The 26522-nt window shown below is 38.4% G+C and overlaps 1 protein-coding gene across 1 annotated transcript in view; it reads right to left on the minus strand.

The window, feature by feature from the left end:
* Window positions 1-26522, minus strand: part of LOC150076359 (protein bicaudal C homolog 1-A-like) — a 195523-nt gene that overhangs the window by 38783 nt on the left and 130218 nt on the right. The window contains exon 9 of the mRNA XM_090387331.1: window positions 6994-7124. Coding sequence (XP_090243457.1) covers window positions 6994-7124 — 131 coding nt within the window. The remainder of the gene's footprint in view (window positions 1-6993; window positions 7125-26522) is intronic.

Consider the following 26522-nt stretch of genomic DNA (forward strand, 5'->3'; position numbering starts at 1 on the left):
TCCACAATATGAGAGATGCCTGATGGTGTATAATATAAATTAAGACTGAAATACGTTAATGGCTTTAGCCTTAGGCTACCAGAGATTTAGACAACTTGTACATTGTCTAAATCTCTCGTAGCCTGAGGCTAAATCCCATAATGTATTTTAGTCTTAATTTATATTATACACCATCAGACATCTCTCATATTGTGGAGTTATACTGTACTTCATAACTGTTTTGTCATCACTGCATCACTAGGGTATCTACCCACCCACCGAAGAAGGGCCAAATAGCCCTGAAACGGTGCCGTCTGTCTGTCTGTCTGTCTGTCTGGGTGATGGTGGTATCTGCTGAGAATAAGTAAAAACAGTCTTCTCCTTTGGTAAAGTGTTACTTATTCGAAGTAGTGCAATATCATGGCAACTCATTGTGAAGGTATTCACAATATGAGATAAAACCTAAACGATGCCACCTTTGCATGTTTTTGCTAATTCAGAGTTTAGCTGCGTACTAATGATGCTTTTTTGCACTAACTTGTACATAATGCAATTTTATTAACTGCACATAAAAGACAAACACATTGACGATCCAATGTTATATTCTGCCATTAATATACTTGTTTACACCCGTTCTATTTTCTTTATTATATCGAGTTTAGTCTGCATGGGTAGCACAATGGTATCGTCACTGTCCTCCCCACCTAGGTTTTTCAGAAAAGGCCAGGGTTCAAATCCTGTCAATGATGCAAGGAACTTTTATGGGCTTTTAGCACTCCATGGCTGAGTTAGTCTGTCTCAGGCATAGATAGCAATTTTTCCGTATAAACTGGGGGTTTTTCGTCCAGCAAAACAGGCAAATCACAGACACAATACATATCTTGCTCATACTGCATAGCTACCAACCTTTGACTTTTAAAGAGCCAGAAAATGGCTAACAAAGCAGGAGGAAAATAAGATTATTTTGGTCAAATCAGGAAGGAAAAAAATAAAAATAAATATTTTTTATTTATTTATTATTTTTTTTTTTTTTTGCAATATGAGGAAATTATATTTTTCAAAATCTGGGATGGGGAGGGGGGGGGAACCTTATTTACCATCCTGCCAAGGTCTTTTTAAATTGGACACACAAGCCCAAGCCTTAATACTAACCTCACTCTAAAATTAGCATGAGGTTAGCACTAAGCCTGAATCTTCAGTGGGAGCAGAATGATCCCATGATCAAAAATTGAATTTTATTTGATTTCAGCTAATAAACTGAAATGCTCTCTACAATCCTATGGTATACTGCAGGGCATCTCAGTTCTAAGGGCCAAAGCCATACAATGGTTGTTGTGTTTACATGGAAGCTTACTTCCATATACCATTAGCTATTCAATTAGACAAAATATTATTTACAATTTGGCACACAGCTGTTAATAGAGACTACTTGATGAGAAGCCAGCTGCTTTGAAACAGCCATCCTGGCAGTATCTGTTTTTTTTAAATGTACAATAATAGCAGATTCATCTGTTTGGGTAATTTAAAAAAAAAAAAAAAAAAATATATATATATATATATATATATAAAAAAATAATAATAAATTAGAATAAGAATTAAAAAAATAATAATAAATTAGAATAAGAATTAAAAAAATAATAATAATAAATTAGAATAAGAATTAAAAAAAAAATAATAAAAAAATAATAAAAATAATGCCAGCAGCATGGCAAGACAGAAGAGCGAAAACAGTGGTGTAGCTTTGCATGGGAGTGCTCGTATCTGTTCTATTTTTAATTTTTGCTGCATCAGTACCACCGCTATTCAAGTCCTCTGCATTGGCGCTTCGATCTGGAGATGGACTGATCTTTCGATCGACTTGCCTTTGCGGCGATTTGTCTATCGAAATGCAGCGATTCCCTGACCATTATTGGCCTTGTGGTCCTCTGTTCAGATGGAGCATAATGGTCAGTCTATTTTTGGTTTATTTTATTGTAGTGGTTTACATCTCTGTTGGTGATATTTCACATAAATTTGGACCTGGTGCCATTCAGAGGGTGCATCGTTAAATTTCTATTAAATTGGCATTCGAAATTTAATGGATTATTTTATTATCTTTACATTTAGATGTTCTAAATTATCTTAGAGTTTCTGCTGCAATATTTTTACTCTTGTTACCTCTCTCTTCCCTCCCTGTTGGTTTGATCGTTATGTTTAAATTTGACTATTTTCACTCTTCTGTCTTGCCATGCTGCTGGCATTATTTTTATTTTTATAATATGCTTTTTACTGCCTCTGATGTTTGCTTTACCTTTTTATTTTATCTTTATTATGAAATATTCAGTTTCCAACTATTTCAAACGTTATTCAAAAAAATAAAATAAATAAATAAAAAATAAATATATATATTAGCAGTCCACAATAAAATTATATATTTGGAAAATTTGTTATTTTTAGTTTCTCATTGCTAAAAATGTATTAATATAAGTTTCCAGAATCCACCCACCCAAAAAATTCAGCTCCATAATGGGGGGGGGGGGGGGCAGAAATCATGAGCTATAACAAATGTAGATTGCTTGAAGTGCATTATGCTGGAAATGTTAATTATTAAATTAATACCACTCCAAATATTCATATTTAAAATTCTAAAACATTAAATTAAGTTACATATATGCTCAACTTTCGGATGGGCATAGGCAACTACACAGGCTGTGTGCAATCAACTAATGCATAAGAATTTTTTTTTTTTTTTTTAACCACAAATACAAATGGACGACAGCTGCACTTTTGTTTCATAAACACAACAATGTATAAGCTGTTGAAAATACTCAGTGAATACTGCAGCTAAGAACTGCTTGACTGAAACATTCTGAACTCTCCATCCAAAAATATCAATTATTGTCCCTTTTGTTTGCCAGCAGCATACACAAATATCAACCAATCTTATGCATGCACAAACCATATTTTTTACATGAGGCTTAAAGTGCAATCAAAAAATGTAGATGAATGAACAAGTGATTTTTTTTGCTAGAATGAAAGCCATGTCAATGGTGTTTAGAAACAATGTGCAAGTTTTTAAAGGATTCAATGAATGAATTAGGCAGCTTAATGCACTTGAATTCCATATTCTTCATCCATAATGCCAACAAAAATGCCAACCAGAACTATGTGCTGAATTTAGCAATCAAGGGCTTATGCACTAAAGCTGTACCACAGAAATTCATGGTACATAGCTACTCAAGCCATAGTGCATACTATTATATGGTTCACTAGTTCATTTGATCATCTGCATGCTGCTGAAATTTCGTTATCATGAAATTTTTTTCACAGTTCCATTAACTCCTAGAATGGGGCAATTTTTCTGGTAGTGTATTATTTGCAATGGAGTAGGTTCAAATGAGATGTACAGAAATTCATACCTGAAAATTAGGAAGGATACATAGCCATTCCCCCTTGTTATAATAAAGGACACAACAGCCAGAGGTGTAATTCATGCTAAAGTTATTATATCCACCGGCTTAGGCTGTTTAGGAAATGAACATTTAGAACATTGAGATTAAAAAAAAAAAACTTATATATTTAATTGTGAAATTTCATAGAATACATACTAGTAGCAAAGGAGAAGCTTTTGAATGCTGCCTGCATTCTTAGACTCTGAATGATGCCTGTTATAAGGGCAAGGAAAATTAAAATGAATACATGTGAAATTCATTAGGAATATTTTGATTTATACATTTTTTCAAAAAATTGCTTGAAGACTTGATTGTTTAAATTATTGAAAGGGATATTGGCTGCATACCAGGGAAAGAAAAATCCTTTGAAAAATCACTTTTCTCTCCTTTTAAACTACATGGCTTGGTTAAAATTGACTGCTCTGGAAAATTTTCCTTGCTTTTCCTTTGCTTGGCCATAATGTATGATGCTGTTTTCACATGTTGGTTGATCTGGAATTTTTTCTTGCATGCAGCGTTCTTTTCACAACCAACACAGAACACAGGTACTATACATGAACGCATGCCATACATAGTAAAATCTTTTCCATGACTGGCAATCTAAGATTCCATATGAAGTTCTGTGACAGATTTAATTTTTGTCATTCTTAACAAAAACACTTCATTTGACGTAGTCAACAGCATTGAGAACAAACAGCAAAATAGCATTAAAATGTTTTATGCTGATTTGGGGAACTTTCCCACACTCAGTGAAATATTATCCCATGCTAATTTAATTGCAGTCTAGACTTGTTACGTAGTGAAAAAATAAAATGATAAAGTCAAGGAATATGCAGTATTGCTTATAATATTTGTGTTTCATTTCAAATGACAAAAGGACTCTGTCATTTAAAATGAAAAGTTAAAAGATATGATAACTCATATATACATACAAACAGATATTAATATAATACAATTTAACTCTCATTTAATTTCATATACTGTAAAGTACTGATTTTAAGTAAATAAGAACAAGACAACTAACCTATTCAAGCAGACAAGGAAACAAGACTGTTCAATTGTTGGAAGAGAATTAGATTTGGTATTTCTTAAAAATATGTGATGCCACCACGACAAATTGTACAATCAACTACATTCTCATTAATAAGTTTACACAATATTAGAAAACATTGGTTGAGCAACTTAATTCTAGCTTGAAGTGGGATGAACAAAAGTTTTAGCTTCATATCTTTTGGTGGAATTCTTATTCTCATTTTTTCTAAAATTGAAGATGTTGAAACAGTGAAGTTAATCATTTTTAAACATTTGTACAGACTCTGCAAAAATTAGTTTTGACAAAGGGATATAATTTAGACAACTATACAGAGTGGACCATGACTGTGGGAGCTCAAATCCTGCTTTAAAATCAGCCCATTTTAAAATTTTAAGCACAAAATATTAAGTTGGCACGTGCAATGGCAGACCAGATAATTGGTCCATACATCATTACAAGAATAAAATGATTTAATGTACTTAGCAATAATATTTTAATCCAAAACACAAATTAAGTTTTGAGTAGCCAAAATGTGTTTAATGCTTTAATTTTGAAGTAAAGAAAAAATCAAAAATGAAAGTAAACTTAAAATTTTTCTTTCAGAAATGGACAGGTGTGCTGATTTTGATGCATTGAGAACAAGGCCAATGGTAGTAAAGTAATCAGTAATAGTTTTCAAATAGTTGTTCCCTTGGGAATGACAACTTCATTGTCAGAGAATGCTTCATCGGAAGCATGAGAAATTGACCAGACCTTCAAATCATCAGCTAAGCAATTACCGGTGGTCTAATTGAAGCAGGGGGGATGGGCATCAGAGCAGATAAATACCTCCTTGAAGAATGCTAACAGAGATGGTTTTAGTATACACGATCAGAGAATTTCAATAATTTTCTATTTATAATTGAGTTAATGAAAAAAATCTTACCAGATACTGAATAAAAATTATGAAGACAGAGAGCAGAGAGAAGAATAGCATCAAATGCAGAAGTAAAGCATCCTAGTTTAAGCCTAATTACATATTCTTATTAAGAGAATGAATATCTAAGGAGATGGCCATCAAAATCAGTTGACAGCAGTTCAAATTAGAACAAGGAAAGCAAGATTTTTTAAACATTTCAGTAGCAGAGTGCTGGACTACTGCTGAACACAGATTTCCAGTGTGAATGATCATACAGTGTTCAAAAATTCTGTTAGCTAGTCTGTAATGATCTCCCCAAATGTGATAAGTATCATACTCACTGAATAGCACATGGTAGGCAACCCCACTTCTAGCAGTATCAGGGAAGGAGGGACAGGATTAGATAATACCTGTTGTATCTCTTAAGTGTGTACATATACAAAGTTTGTGCAACAATTTGCAAATTGGTGTGAATATCATCAGAAGACAGAACAATATATAAGCAGTGCCAGCTGGAGGAGGCTTCTCACACTCATGCATGACACATGTGCAGGGAACTCAAGTGTTCAACCAGTCTGAGAACCAATTCTTTTCACATTCGCTCTTTTCCATCACTCATTTCAATTCCAGGAAGATCAGCAATTTACTCCTCCTGTGAAATGGGATCACTGCACTGTTGCCATTGTTCTCAAATCTAAAACCCTTCGAGGGAAGTAGACTTTAAGCAAACTCAAACTACATGTGAGAGAACCTCAGAAATAAAGCACAGAGGGAGACACCAGGCTTGTGCACTTTGGGGAGGCCACAGAACTATAGAAAGGTGGCAACTATTGGATGAAGTTTCCAGTATCTGCCCTGAGTAATTTTACCATGGTAAGTTAAGGCTTGAAGGGTGTTGACCAATCCCTTTAATCCTATTAAGGGATTTCTACAGGAAAAAAAAAGTTTTAAATTTATATAGTCCTCCAGTAGCTGTAAAAGTTTGATGACATTCTGTTTTGCTCATGATGACCATAATCAGCTCTTATCAGCAGGGAGAATTACAATACATAATTACTCTTAAACTACTAGAGGGTAGCTGATCCTTGTGCATTTAGGCTTAGTGAATTATGCAGTCTGCTTTACAGGAGATTTCATTGGCTATTCCTAAAGGAATGTTATGTAACTAAGCCTTGACACCCATGGATATGCTATTAACTGGGAGGGTGGGGATGCTACAGTGAAGTTCACAACCAAATTCAATACTCTATCAGAGTAATGAATTTGTCTGTAAAATCCTGGAAGCTGAGATGAATATGAAAACGAGGAGGAATCCTGAAGTGTTGGTCTCATCTCTCATGAAGTAATATATCCAACTAATGCTGATATTCTATCTTCAAATTAACAGAAACACACATAGCCTTACATATAAAGGCTTGTATTATACTTTTATAAAGTATCCAGCAGCATTTTCTTTACTTGTAATTAATATTAGCTTTATCAGTCCAGATAATGGATCTCCTCATGTAGCACAAATACACAAACATTAAACACGGTAAGGCTGAAAATTCATAATGGCACATTCAAGACTGTAGTCCCATTATTAACTGCTAAGTGTTGTTGTTAATACTGATTGAATATCTGGGAAAATATCTGTTTAACTAAAATCTTACATGACTAGATGATCCAGACGAAGGAGCATAATTCTTTTGAAACATATGCTGGGGAACAGATCTAGAAAATCCACATCCGGTCCACCTATCTGTAGGGATTCTTATTTTATCAGTCACTTTTTGCTGCATTGCTTATTGAAAAGGAAAAACAATCACATTAGTTTTTAATATATATAATCTTAATTTCTACATACTGTATTAAAAAAGTTCCATAGATCCAATAAATTTTGTAAGCTTATCTTGTTTAAATACTATGTATTAGCTTCATCTCAGTGCACTCACAGAAAATTTTCTTCAGTACAGTAAAAATCTCCCAATTTGTGAACACCCAATTTACAAATTGAATCATTTAAACAAGGATTTGATACTCAAATTTGATTTATGAACTCAAAATATTTAACGTTCATGTATATAACATATACTATATATAAATGATAAAAAAGTGTAAAGTGTATTTAGTGTCTAACGGCACCAGGGGTTTCCCCCATCTCCGCGTTGCTTTCATTGTGGGTGTACCAGTTCACTGGGAAGGCCAGAGATTTAAAAGTGTATGGATATTGTACATGTGTAGTGTTGTGTTCTGTTGTTCATCCGGCCGTTTAGTCGCTGGACCCCTATTGAGGCCCAACATTGCCCACACTTAGCCCCATTTTATATATATATATATAAAAAAAGGGGGGGAGGGATAAACGCTTGAATTTAATTAGGCCAAAAGAGGTTGCAAGTGTGTCGAGTTTGGCATTTAAAATTTTTACGTTGTGTGGGGCATTCGCTTTTCGCTGGCGATATAGGTAGAGTAGGGGGGAAAGACGGAAGGCTCGGGGAAAAAGACAAAAATATGGGGTCAATAGGGAAGGCGACCTCAGGTATATCAGTGGGGCATACCCTTGCCCCACCAGTGGGAAAAGAGGGGGTGGTGGGGTGGGGAGGGGCAGAAAGACCTTCCCCTCACCCCACCATGGATAGGGAGAGAAAGTGGGCTGGGCAAGGGAGCCCTGCCCAGTTCACCATAGCAGCAATTTGCAGTGCCCTCCAGCAAGTGCAGTCTGATGATGACTCGTTGGTGAGGCTTGGTCCTTTTCTAGGTGTGTGGTTTCATCCTGGGAGCGACGACATCCTGGCTGGAGCCACTCCCATTGGTTCCTAGGTCGATGCTGTTTCATTTATTCTGCTGCATATTACGCTGTTTATCCTTAGTATTTTACTATCCTTTCCTCTGTGTTGATGTTTTATCAGTTTGCCTTTATTTATTATTTGTGGTCATCTATTCGTTGTGGATGGCTATTTCTGTTCGTCGTCTATTGAAGACATCAAGTGCAAATCGGCTGAGGGCTTTGTATTCATCTTCTGTATCCAGTAGATGGTACTCTTGATTTTTTGGCAAATATTGAATCTCAGTTATAAGTCTACTTTGTGTTCTTCGTAGCATTCACAGTCGTGCATAATATGCTGCCAGGTTTCAGGTTCTCCACAGGTGCATGTGGACTCTTCTATTATTCCGAGTGCATTCAGTTTTGCTTTAAATGGGCCGTGGCCCATCAGGAGGAAGGTTGTATTTAGCCCAGGATAGAACCACGAGGGGGCTTTTGGGTACATTTTTGCGACTATCGGTATGAAGCTTCTTGTAACTTGACCCTTTGGCGACATCTCCCATCTGTGCTGCCAAAACTTCAACATGTGAGCCACTATTCGTTGTTTCTCTGCCGTCCGACTGTTGGTTGGGTCCAAGGTAAAGTCATAGATGGAGGCAGGTATATCCTTGGACAGTAAATACATGAGTCCACATCTAGTCACCTCAAGGTCCAGCAGAAGAGCTTCTGCCAGGACCTGCAGAGCATGGGTGCTCACTGTTTTGCATGCCCTAGTTATAGTTAGAAGTATGTTTCTTTGGATAGTGTCCAGCAGTCTTCTGTTGACCGCGGTTCCGGCCTTCCTGAACCAGATTGGCAATCCGTAGGTGATCACTGGGATGAATATTGTTTTATAATACAGGGACAGGGTCTTCTTGTTGAGTCCCCAGTCCCTGCGAGATACTCTTGCTACAAGTGCTGCATAGTTCCTTAGTTTCTCTCTCAAGTAGGTGAGGTGTAAAGGACAGGTTTCCATCCAGGATAATACCTAGATACTTTATTTGCTTTGCTAGTTTAGTGGTGGAACCCACTATCTTTATTTGCGGTGGTTGTCTGATATTTAGAGAGCCTTTTAGTAATACTGAGTTTGTCTTGGTTGGTGAAATCATTAACACATGTGTTTTTGCCCAATTCTGTACGGTTTGTAGTGCTTAGTTTGCCTGTGTTTCAAGTCCCGTTCTGGAGTCTGCTTCCACCATTAAAATGAGATCATCAGCAAAGGCTGACTGGCCACATTTCCCAGGTCCAGAGCCAAGAAGTCATCAAAAACCATGTTCCACATTAGTGGCCCCAGGATAGATCCCTGTGGGCAACCCCTTCGGACACTTAACAACTCTTCGGAAAGTTGTGATGACCTCAATTTTCCTATCCGACAGATATGCCAGGACACTGTTATACAAGTTTTCTGGGAGTGCTGCTTTCCGGAGTCTGCCAAGGATGCTGGGCCACCAGACGGTGTCGAAGACCCCAGCAAAATCCACTGCTATTACCAGAAAATACTTCTTGTTACTTTGGGTTGCCTTGGTTATGAGGTTTTGGACTGCTTCAATGGTCGAGAAGACCAGTTTGAATCCATATTGCCTGGGTGATTCCAGGTTGGCGGTTTTGTAATGGTTCATGATCCTTTTGTGGAGCAGCCTTTCATAGGGTTTGCTTAGGGTAGAGAGTAGGGCTATGGGGCAATGAGGCCAGTTGGTCTGGAGGTTTTGTTGGGTTTTTTAAGTTAAGTTTTAGGTGTGCAGTCTTCCAACTTGTCGGGAATTTCCCAGTTTCCAGGCATCGGTTGAGGAGATTAAGAATCAGGTTCAGTATATATTCCACGGCTTTTTTGACCATCTCTGGTTCTATGAGATCCGGGCCGGGACATTTCCTGTTGCGCATTTGCAAGGCCACACCCTGTAATTCATCGATTTGAAGGGCGGTTCTATATGTTTGGTTTGCCTGGCATATTACCTTTTGTTGTTCATTAAGGATATCTTGTGGTTCATGGATGATAGCACTAAGGATATTGGTAATCGATTTCTCCCACATTTTAGTCAGGCTTCCATTGGGCATCCTCATTACAGTGGATGCTTCTCCCCTGGGGAGCTTGTTTGTGGTGATTTTATACACTATGCCCCAGGGGTTCTCGTTCCCTGTTGTGGAGACCAGGTTTCCCAAGAGGCTCGCTTGTTCTTTTTAATTTTTTCTGTATAGGTGTTTCGCACCTCTTTGTATTGTTGCCCTAGTACTGCTACCTCTGCTGGTGGCCATGTTCTCCGTGTGCTCTTTGGAATTCCTTCCTGTTTTCTCAATCTTTGCAATTCTGAAGTCCACCAGGGCATGTCCCTGACTGAGGGGGTTTTCCTCTTCATCGCTGTCTCTGCTGCTTAAGTTATGATACTGGGGATTTTCTCTTGGAGTGTATCTGGGTTTTTAATCTCACTGTCCACCGCCTGTCTGTCCAGTTCCTCCAGCGTTTTTTGCACCTTGCTCGTCAGTTGTACTCTGAAAAGTTCCCAGTCTGCCTTTTGGATTGTGAATCTGTTTGCCAATTGTCTGTCTGTAGTTATTTTTGTCATTGATCTTCTGATTTGGTAGGTTATTGTATGGTGATCCGATGTGGTCCAGGCATTTTGCACTGTCCAAACGGTCATGTGGGCTTCAATATTCCTTGTGGTCAGAGTGATATCAATCGTGGCTTCCCACAAGGTATTGCAGAATGTTGGCAGGTTAAAGGGTTGGTTTTTGACTGTGAGGATTGAATTTGCCAGGAATTCGTCCAGTCTTTGTCCATTTCTGGTTCCGCGGCGGTCCGGTGTGGCACTGTGCCAAACAGGGGAGCGGCAGTTTACATCTGCTCCTACAATTATTCTTTATCCTGCTAGGGTTGTCTGGATGGATTGGAGATATGTGATAGCAAAGTCGATTTCCACACCAGGTCTGCAGTACAATGAAATTGCGTAGAAACTCCCAATTGAGCTGATTATATGAGCACAGGCAGCCCAGGGCATACAGAGCTGTGGTAATTTTGTTGCTGCTATTTCCGGATTCCTCACTACCACTGCTGCCCATGGGGTATCCTCATCACTCTGGATAATTTTATAACTCATTGGGAATCCCCTGACCTGGTTTGTGTGTGTGTATAGGGCTCCTGGATAAAGATGATGTCGGCATTTTCTTCATCGGCTTTGTGGCACACCTGGTCAACCACTGCCCTGGCACGCCGCCCACTGATCTGGTGTATCTTCAGAACTCCGTAGTTCTATTTCTTATGGTGTGTCCCCATAATCAATTCGTTGTTGGAATACTCTTGACTCTTTGGTACATTGGGCATTTTGCATCCGTATGGAGTGTGTGTGGTCCAGCCTCAGGGATTTGCAATTGACACATATGGGATCTTTCTCCTTGTTTGGGCAGTTTTTAAATTCATGCCCTTTCTGAGCATGGCCGCACGTAGCTTTTTTCTGGTTGCAGGTATGGGAGGTGTGGCCATACTTGCAGCACCTATAGCACTTTATTACTGCCACATGCTCCCTATACTTATGACTGCTCCACTCTACATAGATGGTACTCTGTGTTCGTAGGATTCGCCAAGCCTCAGGGGCAAGTTCTATGACCCAATTACAGTTGCCACTGTTATTTACTCTGGTTTTGTATTTTGGGAAAACCAGCACTTTCCCATCCCGGTCTGGGAGTGCACTTTTTAGATTCTTCCTGTAGATCTCCTCTGCCCGAAGTTCAGGGGTAAAATCCTGGTCCATGTTGAAGATGACCACTGAGGGCCTTTTTCTCTTCGGGGCCTCCGCTGTGAGGCCAAGTGTAGGGATCTTGGGGTTTGTTATAATTCCTTCTGCTTCTTCCTTACTCTCCATTTCTATTACTATCTCTGGATTTCTGGTCTTTCTTATGGCTTTTATTCTGGTTCCTCCAAATTCTTCTGAGGTTTTGGATTACTTTTTTCTTGATTTCCTCACTTGTACTAGTTTCTTCCCCTGTTGGTCTTAAAATGACTATATTGGGTGTTGGCAGAAGTGTTTTCTTTTTAGCTTCTGTGGCCTTGCCCATTCTCAGTGTTTCTGTGGGTGTATTCCTCAGCGCTTGAGCATATGATGGGGTGCGCTGTGGCATTTGATTGCCGCCATCTGCACAGAGGGCTTCCAGTGTTGGTATTGTTCTCTGGTAATTTGTATGTATGTTCATTAGTATGGTCTCCACCTTATTCCATTGCAGGATTATTTCTGCACAGATGGATGAAGAAATCCTATTACTATTCTCCATTATATTTTCGAAGGCCATATGCAGTAGGAGTGTCTGCTCTGGCACAGTTCCCTGTGGGAGTGTCGGGTCTAGGATGGTTCCCGCTGGCATTTTATGCTGTTCTTCAAGTCCTCCCACCTGATCGCTTGGTTGCTTGGCCTCACTTGTACTCCAGGTTTCCAGATCAAATTTCGGTAACATCGACATCAATTTTGTATTTTTCCTCTTCGTGACCGATTTTGGATCCTTGGTCTCCTCTGTTCTTTCGGTTAAGTTTGGTTGTGTCCCCTGTATTGGTGGCGTGACCTCAATTGTGCTTGGAGCACCAAGCTCTGTCTCTTCCATTCCATTCTCCATTTCCTTATGATTTTGGATTTGCGGGGCTCTCTGGTTAACAGGATGCAAGCTATACAGTGTAAAGTCCTCCACAACAGCTACAGGATGCATGCGATGAAGCACAAGTTCGTGCGTGAATTTGGGGCAAGAAACGGGAGGAGTTGGAAGTCAGTCGCGGAAAATTTGAATAAGTGGGGGGGATAGAAAACATGATAGAATCAGTTGTAGCACAGTAGACACTCTGAGGAAGACAATACAGATCTTTTTGCCGTCAGTCAGCAAGGGAGAAAGGTCAGTGAGAGAAAACCTGGTGAGAATTTCAAGGTCAGCAGAGCTGCCGGAATGTTCAAGCACACTCAAGTCACATGCAAATCTATCCACTGTCAGCACACAAGGGGGAAACCCACCCCCAGTCAAGGTCGCCTAGATACTTTCGTGGCAGCCAAGATAGTGACCACACTCTCCAATGTTATGTCTATGGTGGCGTGGTGACCCGGCCCACAGACAATAGCGCCAGATAAATAACGAAAATATCCCAGCGGAGAACCCAAAAATCAAAAATAAACTTACTCCCACGATAGTCCACACAACGAGGAATCCGTTGGTATATGTTTTAAAACAAAACTCATTGTTAACATTAATTTTTAAAAGCAAAAATCTGGAGCAGTAAACATGTGTGATTAACCAAGTAGGCAGACAACAGCGCCCTCTATATAAATGATACTGTACAATACAATATGGTGGAGTATTTTTTTTTTGTGAAATTAGCATTCCTACTAGTAATAAAAAAATCATATACACAGTGCGCCAATTAAATAACGAGACTGCGTGCACTCTGCATTTAGTATTAACGTAAGAGGCCAAAATAGTACATGATTAGATCCGCTAGAGTGTGCTCTTTCCAAAGTGTGCAAGTTGAAACTTGTTCGGCCAGTAGTTTGTGATTTATGACAGAAAGAGAAATAGTAGTTTTGTGCATGTCATCAGAAAATTGAAAAAAAATGGAGCAAAGAGCAGCTATCAAATTTTATTGTAAATTGGGAAAATTTTCTACAGAAACATTTGATGATTTAAAAAAAAAAAAAAAAAAAATCGTGTGCTGATGAATGTTTGTCTCGACCAAGAGTGTTTGAATGGTTTTCTCATTTTCGTAAAGGACATGAGTCGTTAGAAGATGATCCCCAACCTGGCCGACTGATCTCTGTTCGAACACTGGAGATTGTCACAAAGGTTAGAAAAATTGTAACCGAAGACAGATCAATTTCAATGAGGTTGCTTGCTGAGATGATTAGTAGCAGTAAGGAATCTGTAAGAGAAATTCTAAAAGAAGATCTGGGTAAGAGAAAAAAAAAAAAATTGTTCCCCGTTTTGTACCTTATTTGTTGATGCACCTGCACATTCTGCAATCAACAGGAAGCAATTTTTGACAAAAAATAGATTCCGGTCATCAAATACTCCCCCCCCCCCCATATTCAATGGATTTGGCTCCCGCAAGATTACTTTGTCCCCCAAAAAATCAAAACAGCCATGAAAATAATGTGTACGGGATGATAGAGGACATCCAGGCTGCAGTGACCGACCAGCTGAAAGCAGTACTAGAAGAGGAGTTCCAAAAGTGTTTTCAAAACTTGTATAAAAGAGATGTAAACAGTATGTACACTGTTGACATCTGAGGCAATTGCTTCGAAAATATAACCTTACTTTGCCATTCATGTTATTCTTTTTTTTGTAGTAACGTCAGTCTCTTTATTTAATTGGCACACTGTTGTGTATATATTTATTACTTATAGTCGCTCTGTATATATACACATATAAGGTGTGTATAAATTATTCACCTCATCATTATGCTTAATTTTATTGTAATAGGTATCTTAAAATGGTTTGCTGCATAATTTAATTTATAAGAAGCTCTGTGTGCGTGCATGCCACAGTATATATATTGTATACTCCAAGTGGCCACAGTGATGATGGAATTCAAGAATTTCATGAAGATGCATTGCACCTTTGCAAGCAAGACAATTACCACTATAAAATTGTAATGAGAGATTTCAATGCAGAATTAGCAAGATCTAAAATTAGCAAAGATCTGTTGGCCCATACGGAACCAGAAAAAGTGATGATAGAAGCAATGTACAAATTGAATTTGCAGAGGAACAAAACATGTACGTAATAATTCAGTCTTAAAAAAAAAAAAGACATGGAAGAGTCATTTTACAAATTCTAATGAAATTGACTTCCTACTGACAAACAAAAAGTTGCTCACTGACTGCTCAGTATTGAACCATTTAACGTTAGAAGCCACCATCGCTTACTGAGAGAAAAAAATCGAAATTGATTGCAAGGATGAAAGAAATTGATCAAGTTGATGAAAATGAAGGTTGGCCAACTATTAGAACATATTCAAAAATTTGAACTAGAACTGTCCAATCACAACTTTTTGGTGGGCCTGTTGCAAGACTTCCTGACAGATTGTTCAACCAACAATGACAAAGTCATGAAAACTAACTGTAGACACTGCTGTGTCCTTGCACATACAGAAAAACAAGAAAAACCAACCAGAATATCAAAGGAAACAACTGCTATGGTGAAAAAAATGAAGAATGAAGCAGTGTGGTAACATAAGAAAAAAGGTAGAATATGTAAAAATGGATTGCACATTTTTACAAATTCTACTTTATTATTTTCCAGTGTTCTGAGAAGCATTGCTAATCTTCTCAGAAGAGCATCAAGGGCTAAAAAAAATCAAAATGAAAAATAGTTTTACACACAATAGCCAAATGTTTGCTTTGAAGATCTAAGGAGACAACAATAAAAAGCTAAAAAAAAAAAAAAAAAAAAAGTGCAAGGGAAGAATTTTATTAATTTCTAAGGGATCCAACTGGATCCAACACCAGATGCAGAACCGAAAATGTTGGTAGATGAAGTAGAAGATGCTATAAAAACAGTGAAAAATGGGCAAGCAACAGGACCTGATAAAGTCACTGTTGAAAACTGGAGGCCAGCTGGTATATAAAGCTCTGTTCAAACTTTTTTCAAAATGTCTTCTACTTAACAAAGTGCCAGTAGCATGAAAAAGTGCAGAAAAGGCAACAAAACAGATTCAAAAACTACTGATGGCAAGCCTATTGTTAGCTGTCTACAAGATTTTCACAAAAATACTTTCAAGAAGAGTAGACAATTCTTGGTGCAGCACAACCCAAAGAAAAAGGTTTCAGAGGTGGCTTCAGTACAATGGATCATATCCAAACAGTGCAGCAAGTTAGAGCAACACAATGAATACAACCTCCCATTATGTATAGCTTCCATTGACTACAAAAATGAATTCAATTCAGTCACAAAACAAGCAATAATCAATGCCCTAATCAACCAAGGTATAGATGGAGCTTACATCAATATTCTCCAATCAATATATGAAAAGGTGAATGCATCATTATGGGTCAACAATGGGAAAGTTCAAATCAATGTAGGAAAAAGGCATCTGACAGGGAGACAATCTCTCCAAATCGATTTTCTGCCCATTTAGAAGAAATTTTTTTGCAAACTAAATTGGAATTAAAAAGTACTCAAGATAAATGGAGACTACCTGAATCACTTATGATATTTCCTTTGTCAATGGTCCAGAAGAATTACAGCAAAACACTGAAGGAACTGCAATGTGAAAGCAAGTTTAGTACTCAGTTTGAAGATGAATATCAAGAAATCACATGTTATGTTCAAAAAATTTACCATACCAAAGAAAATCATGGCCGAAGGACAAGAACTGGAAAAGTGGAAAGATATGTTTACCTTGGACAAGAAATTTCAACAGACAGAAACATCATGAAGGCAATTGAGTGGTACAAAAAAATTGGCATCACGTTTTTCGGAAAGCTAAGTATACTTCAAGAAAAACTTGCCACTTTTTTTCAAATGGAAAGTTCTTGATCAATGTATTCTCTCTGTCCTAATATGTGGTTGTAAAACATGGACCCCGAATGCCCAAGCTATAACAGAGAATGAGGGTCACACAGAGAAGTATGGAGTGACAAATTTTAAACATAACCAAATGAGATTAAAAAACATGTAGTAGTAGTATGTAATGCAAGAATCACACATCCATTCCCTCTAAAAGTTTGTCCAGTTCCTCCTTGAATTTTTTTAAGCTATCAACTTCGACAATGACAGATGAAAGTTTGTTCCAGCAATTAACCACCCGCTGGCTAAAGGCAAATTTCTGCACATCTATTCTACAACTGTCTTTCCTCGATTTGAATTTATGCCCCCTCAGATTCATAATCTGAGCAAGCAGAAGAATCCCATCAGAATTCAGCATGCTCAACCAATTCTAGACCTTACACACCTCAATCAGATCACCTCACAGGTGCCTAGTCACCAGATGCTGCAATTTGCAGAACTTGAGCCTTTCTTGGTAAGAGGACCCCTTCATTCCTCTCACCAATCTTGTTGCCCTTCTCTGTACATGCTCAAGCAACTACATCCTTCCTAAAATGAGGCCTCAAGACCTGTATGCAATACTCAAGGTGTAGCCTGACCATTGCCTTATACAAAGGATAATCATCTCCGTTTCCCTAATAGAAAAATTCCTGTATATCATTGACAAAACGCCATGACCTGCTCTGGCAGCCTGTCTGCATCGCTCAGAAAACTTCATATCTGACTGCACAATTACTCTCAGATCTTTTTCATTTCCTACCAGCCTAAGTGTAGTCCCACACATTTGGTACATTTCTCTGGGTTTACTTCTACCCATATACAGTAATTTGGTTTTGTCAATGTTAAACTTCAGTTGCCACTTCTCAGCCCATCTGCCCAAATTTTCTAGATCCTGTTGCAGTAGCACACTGCCATTACTGTCATTAACAACTGTCAACTTTTGTATCATCTGAAAATTTCGACATTAAGTCTGATATGCCTTCATCAATATCATTGATAAATATACAGAACAGTCGGCCCAACACCGAACCCTGGGGGGCTCCACTAATAACATTAGTCCATGCGCACATATTTGCCAATAAGCCAAGAATCTATGACATCATTGTTTGTTTGTTTGTTTGTTATTTGGTTTTTAGGAGCATTAGCAACTAATTAGCAACATATTGCTCTGGGGATATGTAGTCATTCCCTGACCTTTCCGCATTCTCCATATTTGGTGGTCACAGGCTTGAACCCCGGTCTAATCAAGAAGCGTGTGCTACGCACTGCTGCTCCTGCTCACCTGGCTACAGAGGCACCATGACATCATTGAAAGAACAAAGCACTTAAAATGGAAATGGGCAGACCACATATCAAGAAGAAATGACAACAGATGATCAAATGAATTTTGAAATGGATATGGCTTGATTTTAAACATCCAAGAAAAAGAACAAAGATGAGGTGGATCAAGGAAGTTGTGAAATAACAACTGAAAGCACAAGGCTGCCACTGCTGGAAGTTTTCTGAGGAGGCTTTCATTACTGGAGTATCAACAATGGCTGAAGAAGATGATATACAGACAGTCTATAAAATATTCACCTGATTATGAAGCTTGATTAAAATTTTATTGCAATAGGTATCTTAAAATGGTTTACTACAATTATGAAAGAAACTCAATAAGTATTTTCTCATGCAGTTGGCAGCCTTGATCACAGCAAACATTGCAAAAGTACAGCATTAAAATGGGTACAGTGCAGGAGAAAATGTGCATGTTGTAACTGTTGGATAACAAATCCTCAGCAACCATAAAGAGACCTTTTTAAAGGGAATTCCAGAAAGATCCACTTAAGGAACAATCAATACAGCAATGTTGAAACAGTTTCAAGATACCGATGGTGCGTATGTGCACTGCACCAGAAGAAGCAAATAGGCTTAGTGTATCATTTAATTAGCATTAGCATTAGTACAGGCATTTGATGCAAGAAAGCAAGCTTATGCAGCATCAGCCAAAAAAAAAAACCCACTTCCACTTCACCCCTCTGTTCGTTCAAAATACCTGTCCAGCTGAGCCTTAAACTTATTTAGGCTATCAACCTCCACGACAAGGGATGGAAGTCTGTTCCACCAACCAACCACCCGCTGGCTAAAGGCAAATTTCCGCACGTCTATCCTACATCTGTCTTTCCTCAATTTGAATTTATGCCCTCTCAGGTGATTATTCTGAGCTAGAGGAAGAATCCCGTCAGCATTGAGCATGCTCAAACCATTCAAGGCTTTATACACCTCTATCAGATCACCTCGCTGGTGCCTAGTCTCCAGACACTGTAATTTGCAAAACTTAAGCCTTTCTTCGTAAGAGCACCCCTTTGTTCCATTCACTAATCTTGTTGCTCTTCTCTGTACTCGTTCCAGCAGCTCTACATCCTTCTTGAAATGAGGTACTTGCAAGGCTCATTTCAAGAAATGAGTCTTGCAAGTACTGTATACAGGTCTCTAGGTGTGGCCTGACCATTGCCTTATACAAGGGAATAATCACCTCCTTATCCCTGCTGGAAAAATTCCTGTATATCATTGACAATACACCATGAGCTACTCTTGCAGCCCGTCTGCACTGCTCAGAGAACTTCATATCTGCCTGCACAACCACCCCCTGTCCCTTTCATTCTCTACCACTGTCAGTGTAGTACCACAGAGTTGATACGTTGCTCTGGGGTTGCTGTTTCCCATGTGTAGTACTTTACATTTGTCAATGTTAAACTTCATTTGCCACCTCTCAGCCCATCTGCTCAACCTTTCCAGATCCTGTTGCAGCAGTGGTATCTGTATTCGCGGTTTCGCGTATTCGCGGTCACTGATTTAATATAAAATGAAACCTAAAAAAATTTGATTTTTAAAGCGCTGTGTCAAAACAGCGATCAGTGGGTGGGGGAGAGGGGTAACAAAATCGCGAGCGTGGATGTTTCTTTATCCCCCTCACCTAACGATCATCAAACCGACGAAGAGCACCTCTTTGTTCCATTCACTAATCTTGTTGCCCTTCTCTGTACTCGTTCCAGCAGCTCTACATCCTTCTTGAAATGAGGCCTCCAGACCTGTATACAGTACTCTAGGTGTGGTCTGACCACTGCCTTATGCAAGGGAATAATCACCTCCTTATCCCTGCTGGAAAAATTCCTGTACAGGTGACCCCCGCTTAACGCTGATAGTTCGTTCCGGGAAAACAGAGCACTAAGTGAATCCGTGCTAAGCGAGCGCCATATTCCCATAAGGTAACATATGTATTTGTGAGTTGCGGTCTATTCCATAGGATATTTTCTAATCAATAATAAATGGTAGTGAAAATATGCACCAATGTCGATTAAAAATATTTAATATTCAAAATTTTGTACATATAAAATATTCTACATTATATACACATAATTATGAGGTAATTAACTAACGAAAATCATGAATTTATTGATTTGATGGCCCTGTGCTCTCGAGTTTTCGTATCTTTGGAGAAAAATGTGTCAATTTTGGGTTGTGCTTTGGCCCTCTTCCTCTCATTGTACAACATCATGTAGGGATTCATTTCTTTCTTCAAATTTCTTATTACCTTGGCACTTCGTTCCATGTCAAGGTTGTTCTCCCGGAAATAATCAGACATTTTTTCGAAGTGTTCAAAAGCTTCACTAAGTCCTTTTGCAGTCAGCGACTTCATCGGTTCTTCATCTATAGTATCTTGATCATCTCCCTCAATAGCAAGCTCTTGTTCTTTTATAATTTCCATTAGTTCTTCATTAGAGAGGCCATCCCTGTCGTTGTCGATCATCTCTTGTACGATTTCTTCGTTAATTTCGTGTAATCCTGCTCCTTTTCCGAGCTCAACAATTTGTGTTTTAACATTTTCAACGGAATCAACAGGTTCCTGGGAATGCTTTATGCAATTTTTCCAAACTTTCCTCCACACTCCATTCATGGTTTTCTGAGTCACTTCATCCCAGGCACTTGAAATGTTGTAGATGGCGGTTTTAATATTATAGGATTTCCAAAACTCCTTTAAACTCGGTACATTTTCAGTGTTGATGGCTTTAATAGCTTGGGAAAAGGTGTTCCTTATGTAGTACGCTTTAAATGTGGCAATTACTCCTTGGTCCATTGGTTGGATCAGAGACGTAGTGTTTGGAGGCATGTAAAAAACTTTTATGTGATTGTTCAAGTCTTCTAAGCTCTCTTTGCTTGGGTGTCCTGGCGCATTGTCCATGATTAGAATAGCTTTATAACCAATGTTATTTTTTGCACAATATTTTTCCACTGCAGGACAGAAGAACTCAGCATACCAATCAATGAAAAGCGGCCTGGTTACCCAAGCTTTTTTATTAGCCTTCCAGATTACAGGTAGGTTTGATTTAGCTAAACCTTTAAGAGCCCTTGGATTTTCGGAATGGTAAACTAAAAGGGGTTTTAATTTAAAATCCCCCGCAGATTTACCACCCAACAACAAAGTTAACCGATCCTTTGCCGCTTTGAAGCCTGGCATGTTTTTTTCTTCTTTCGATATGAAACTTCTTTTAGGCATTCGTTTCCAAAAAAGACCTGTTTCATCTATGTTAAAAACTTGTTGAGCAGTATAACATCCCTCTTCAATAATTTTAACAAATTCTTTTTTGAAAGTTTCGGCTCCTTATTGATCTGCACTTGCAGCTTCTCCCTGTATTGCTACATTGTGCAGGTTATAGCACTTTCTAAATCTATCAAACCAGCCCTTACTAGCATTAAATGGTTCCACATTTTTTTCGGGGTGAGCTTCCTTTAAATCTTCATATAGGATCTTCGCTTTTTCTTTAATAATAATTGAACTTAAAGGAATTCTACGTTGAATGTTGTCTTCAATAAAATTATGTAGAAGTTTCTCCATTTCAATCATAATAGCCGGCCTAGTTGCCTGCAGGGGAACAGCTGTTTTTCCAGCTGCTAAAATTGATTCTTTATTTTTTATGATTGTTCTTACAGTTGAACTTGCCAGTCCTAAATTATTGCACACATCCACTTGTCTTTGACCGGAATCAATTCTCTTCAAAACGTCTAATTTAATTTTCAAACTCAATGTTTTTCTTACCTTTCCAATCTTTGCACCGTGTCCAGACATTGTTGCTTTTTCATTCTTATACACCATAACTCTCTGCAAATGTAACTGCGTTGCACTGATTGTGATACGATGTTCGAGTACAGTAAACTGTCTGTATGTCTAACACTGTATGCACTGAATGATATCTCTAGAATTCCTCTGGCAAGTGAGCTGAAGACGGTGACAAATGTTTTATTTATCTGAAAAGTTCGATTTTACCGTGCAGTAAAATCAAATGGTTGTTTATTGCAGGAAAAGTGCTGTAAATCAATTATGGTGTGACTCATGGAGAATGTTTATGGAATTTCCAAAACAGTAAAACAAACAAATTTTATGTACTTCGGGTAACCACAAGGTCAGAGGAGTTCAGAAGACTAGAGAATACTGTACAAGAAACAGCACCGCATTTAGCATTCATGGGATTGATTGTGTGAAAAACATTTCGCAAGTTATAGTTCCCACAGTAAAACAAAAGAAGAGATAGGGAGTAAATCTATTTTTAGTATCTTTCTATTACAGGTCAGAACAGAAAATGCAGACTTAGTAACAACATATGACACTGGATGGTAAATTTTTTCAACTTGAGTACTAAAAAAGAATTTCCCCCTTGAAACTATCCACACCAAGAAAATAAGAGCATATTGAAAGTTTCAATTTTGTACATAGAGTAGAAATTATAAAAAATAATTACTGTAGTTAATTTCATGGTGACTATTTTCTCCTTTTGCCAAAAAAAAAAAAAAAAAGGCTCAAAACAGACTGGGCTGAAGACGGATTTGCCAAAAATTCAATCTGTATGCTAGTAAAATAGCGTTACAGTGAGTTTTGACAGCGTTATAGTCAGATACGGGTTATAATATAAGAACAGCGTTATAGCGAATCAGCGTAAAGCGAACTGCGTTATAATGGGGGCCTGCTGTATATCATTGACAATACTCCATGAGCTACTCTTGCAGCCCGTCTGCACTGCTCAGAGAACTTCATATCTGCCTGCACAACCACCCCCAAGTCCCTTTCATTCTCTACCACTGTCAGTGTAGTACCACAGAGTTGATACTTTGCTCTGGGGTTGCTGTTTCCCATGTGTAGTACTTTACATTTGTCAATGTTAAACTTCATTTGCCACCTCTCACCCCACTTTTGTCCTGAAGTAAAACGATATTGTTAGAAAAACAACTTTGAAGAAAAAGCTCTTTTGTTGTTAGACAATGCTCCGGGACATCCTACTGATCTCAACACGTTGGACACGCATTGCTGTCAAAGTTGTGTTTCTTCCAGCAAACACAACTTCCCTGATTCAACCATTGGATCAGGAAGTAATAGCATCATTTAAAGCTTATTATCTGCGTCGAACATTAAGCAATTTAACTGAACTAGAGGATAAAGAGGAAATGACAGTTAAAACGTTTTGGAAAAACTACACCATTAAAAATGCAATTGAAAACATTGATAGTTCTTGGAAAGAAGTCACCAAGAAATGCTTAAATGGAGTTTGGCACAAAATATGGCCAGAAGTTGTACTAGAAGAAGAAAATAACATCCAAGAAATTAGAAATGAAGTTATCCAGATGGCTCAATCAATAGGTTTCGAAAATGTCGATGAAGAGGATGTTAGAAATTTATTGAATGCAGAAGATGATGGTTTTTCAGTGGAAGATTTAGAAAACCTTGTTAGCAACGAAGACAAAGATAATGAAGACGAAGTTAAAGAAGTTCCTGCCGAAAAAGTGTTAACAACCAAAGATTTAAAAAGGTGCTTAAATGACATTGAAAACGTTTTAAATTTTTTTAGTGAAAATGATCCTGATTTAGGAAGAAGTTTTATTGTTAAGCGATCAGTGTTAAATGCAATAACTCCGTATAGGCAATTGTTAAACGAAAGAGAAAAAAAGCATAAGCAATCAACTTTAGACTCCTATTTTAAAATGTGATTTCACTTTGTATGTAAGTTGACTGTTTATTTAATAAAACTTTTCTTTATTCGAAAAAAAAAAAGCTTTTCATTTTCTTTAGGTAGGAACATATCCCTATTCTGGTCATAGTATTTTTACCTCTGAAAACGAAGTTTCGCTTAACGAAGTAATTTCGTGGAACTCATCCTATTCGTTATTCGAGGTATGCCTGTATATAATTATATTATATATAACTATATATATAATTATATCAATTAATTGTGCAGAAATTTGCCTTTAGCCAGCGGGTGGTTAATTGCTGGAACAAACTTCCATCTGTCATTGTGGAAGTTGAATAAATTTAAGGAGGAACTGGACAGGCATTTGGAGGGAATGGTGATTTTTTTTTTTTTTTTTTTTTTTTGGCTGATGCTGCATAAGCTCATACACTTGCTTTCTTGCATCACATTCCACCACTATTACTACTACTATTTCTGTTCCAGGAAAATTAATGGAGGCACTTATTAAAGAAGCACTGCAGGTTCATCTAGACAAGACTTCAGTTATAGCTCGGACACAGAATGGTTTTGTTAAGGGAAAATCTTGCCTGACCAGTCTGATTGGATACTATGATGCAGTCACAAAAGAACTGGATGGAGGGAATAACTTTGATATTATATATTTGGATCTTAGTAAGGCTTTTGATACAGTTGCACATGGAAGACTGCTGCACAAATTGGAGCACTGGCATTGGAAGCTTGTTTGTTGTTTGGTTTTTAGGAGCATTAGCAACTAAGGCCATATTGCTCCGGGATATGCGGTGGTCATTCCCTGACCTTTCCGCATCATCCGTATTTGGTGGTGACGGGCTCGAACCCCGGTCTAATCAAGAAGCGTGTGCTACGCACTGCTGCTCCTTCCCACCTGGCTACGGAGGCGCCGGCATTGGAAGCAAATTGCTGCTTTGGATAAAGGGATGGTTGAGGGGGAGAAGACAGAGTGGTAATAAATGGACACTGCTCATCGTGGACTAATGTTATTAGTGGAGTCCCTCAGGGTTCACAGTGTTGGATCCATTATTGTTTTCTGTATTTATAAATGATATTGATGATGGTATATCAAGCTTAATGTCCAAGTTTGCAGACGATACAAAGGTTGGCAGGGTTGTTAAGGACACTACCGACACTATGCAGCTGCAAGAGGATCTGGAAAAGTTGAGCAGATGGGTCAAGAGGTGGCAAATGAAGTTTAACATTGACAAATGTAAAGTACTACATATGGGAAACAGCAACCCCAGAGCAACGTAACAACTGTGTGGTACACCAACAGTGGTAGAGAATGAAAAGGACCTGGAGGTAATTGTGCAGGCAGATATGAAGTTCTCTGAGCAGTGCAGATGGGCTGCAAGAGTAGCTCATGGTGTCTTCTCAGTGATATACAGTAATTTGTCTAGCAGGGATAAGGAGGTGATTATTCCCTTGTATAAGGCAATGGTCAGGCCACACCTTGAGTACTGTATACAGGTCTGGAGGCCTCATTTCAAGAAGAATGTAGAGCTGCTGGAATGAGTACAGAGAAGGGCAACAAGATTAGTGAATGGAACAAAGGGGTGCTCTTATGAAGAAAGGCTTAAGTTTTGCAAATTACAGTGTCTGGAGACTAGGCACAGGCAATGTGATCTGATAGAGGTGTATAAAGCCTTGAATGGTTTGAGCATGCTCAATGCCAATGGTATTCTTACTCTTGCTCAGAATAATCACCTGAGAGGGCATAAATTCAGATTGAGGAAAGAGAGATGTAGGATAGAAGTGTGGAAATTTGCCTTTAGCCAGCAGGTAGTTGGTTGGTGGAACAGAATTCCATCCCTTGTTGTGGAAGTTGATAGCCTATATAAATTTAAGGCTCAGCTGGACAGGTATTTCGAATGAACGGAGGGGGTGAAATGGAAGTGGTTTTTTTTTTTTTTTTTTTTTTTGGCTGATGCTGCATAAGCTTGCTTTTTTACATTATATGCCTCTACTAATGCTAAGTCACAAAGAAGGTTAGACAGGTGAAGGCAGATTACAAAAAATCTTTGGTAAAGGACGAAAGAAAAACAGCAAAGAGTTCTTTACTTATGTAAACTCTAGAAGGAAGGGGGTGAATCAGATTGGTCCACTTAACATAGATGATTCGACTATTGATGATCCTGCTCAAGTAGCTGATAAATTGAATGAATATTTTACATCCACATTCATACATGAATTATTCAAGGAGCGGAATGGCAGAAGTTTATCAAACTAACAGGGATCTAAGTGATTTTGTGATAACTGAGAGCGAAGTGAAGAGAAATTGAAGTTAAACATAAAAAATGCACCTGGGGCAGATGGAATATATCCAGTTATAATGAAGGAGGCAGCAAGGGAAGTAAGCAAATCCCGAGCTATGATTATGAGAGCATCCTTAGAGTCAGGGGAGGTCCCCATGGACTGGAGATGTACAAATGTATCCCCAATTCACAAAGGGGGCTCAAAGGGTGACACAAATAATTATAGACCTGTTGGTTTAACTTCGGTTCCTGGGAAAATAATGGATTCACTGGTTAAAGAGGTGATGCAGGATCACCTAGACAAGACAGCAGCAATAGTTAAGACACATGGGTTTGTTAAGGGAAGGTCTTGTCTGACCAATTTGATTGAATACTATGATGTGGTCACAAAGGAACTGGATGCTAAAAGTAATTTTGATATCATATACTTGGATTTCAAGGAAGCTTTTGATACTGTTGCACATGGAAGACCGCTGTACAAACTGGAGCAGTAAGGCATTAAGGCCAAGTCACTGCAATGGATAAAAGGATGGTTGAGATGGCAGAGAGTGGTAATAAATGGACACCTGCTCTACGTGGACTAATGTTATTAGCAGAATCCCCAA

Source organism: Mastigoproctus giganteus, chromosome 13, assembly GCF_048544385.1.
Source record: "Mastigoproctus giganteus isolate SK-2022 chromosome 13, ASM4854438v1, whole genome shotgun sequence".
NCBI lineage: Eukaryota > Metazoa > Arthropoda > Arachnida > Uropygi > Thelyphonidae > Mastigoproctus > Mastigoproctus giganteus.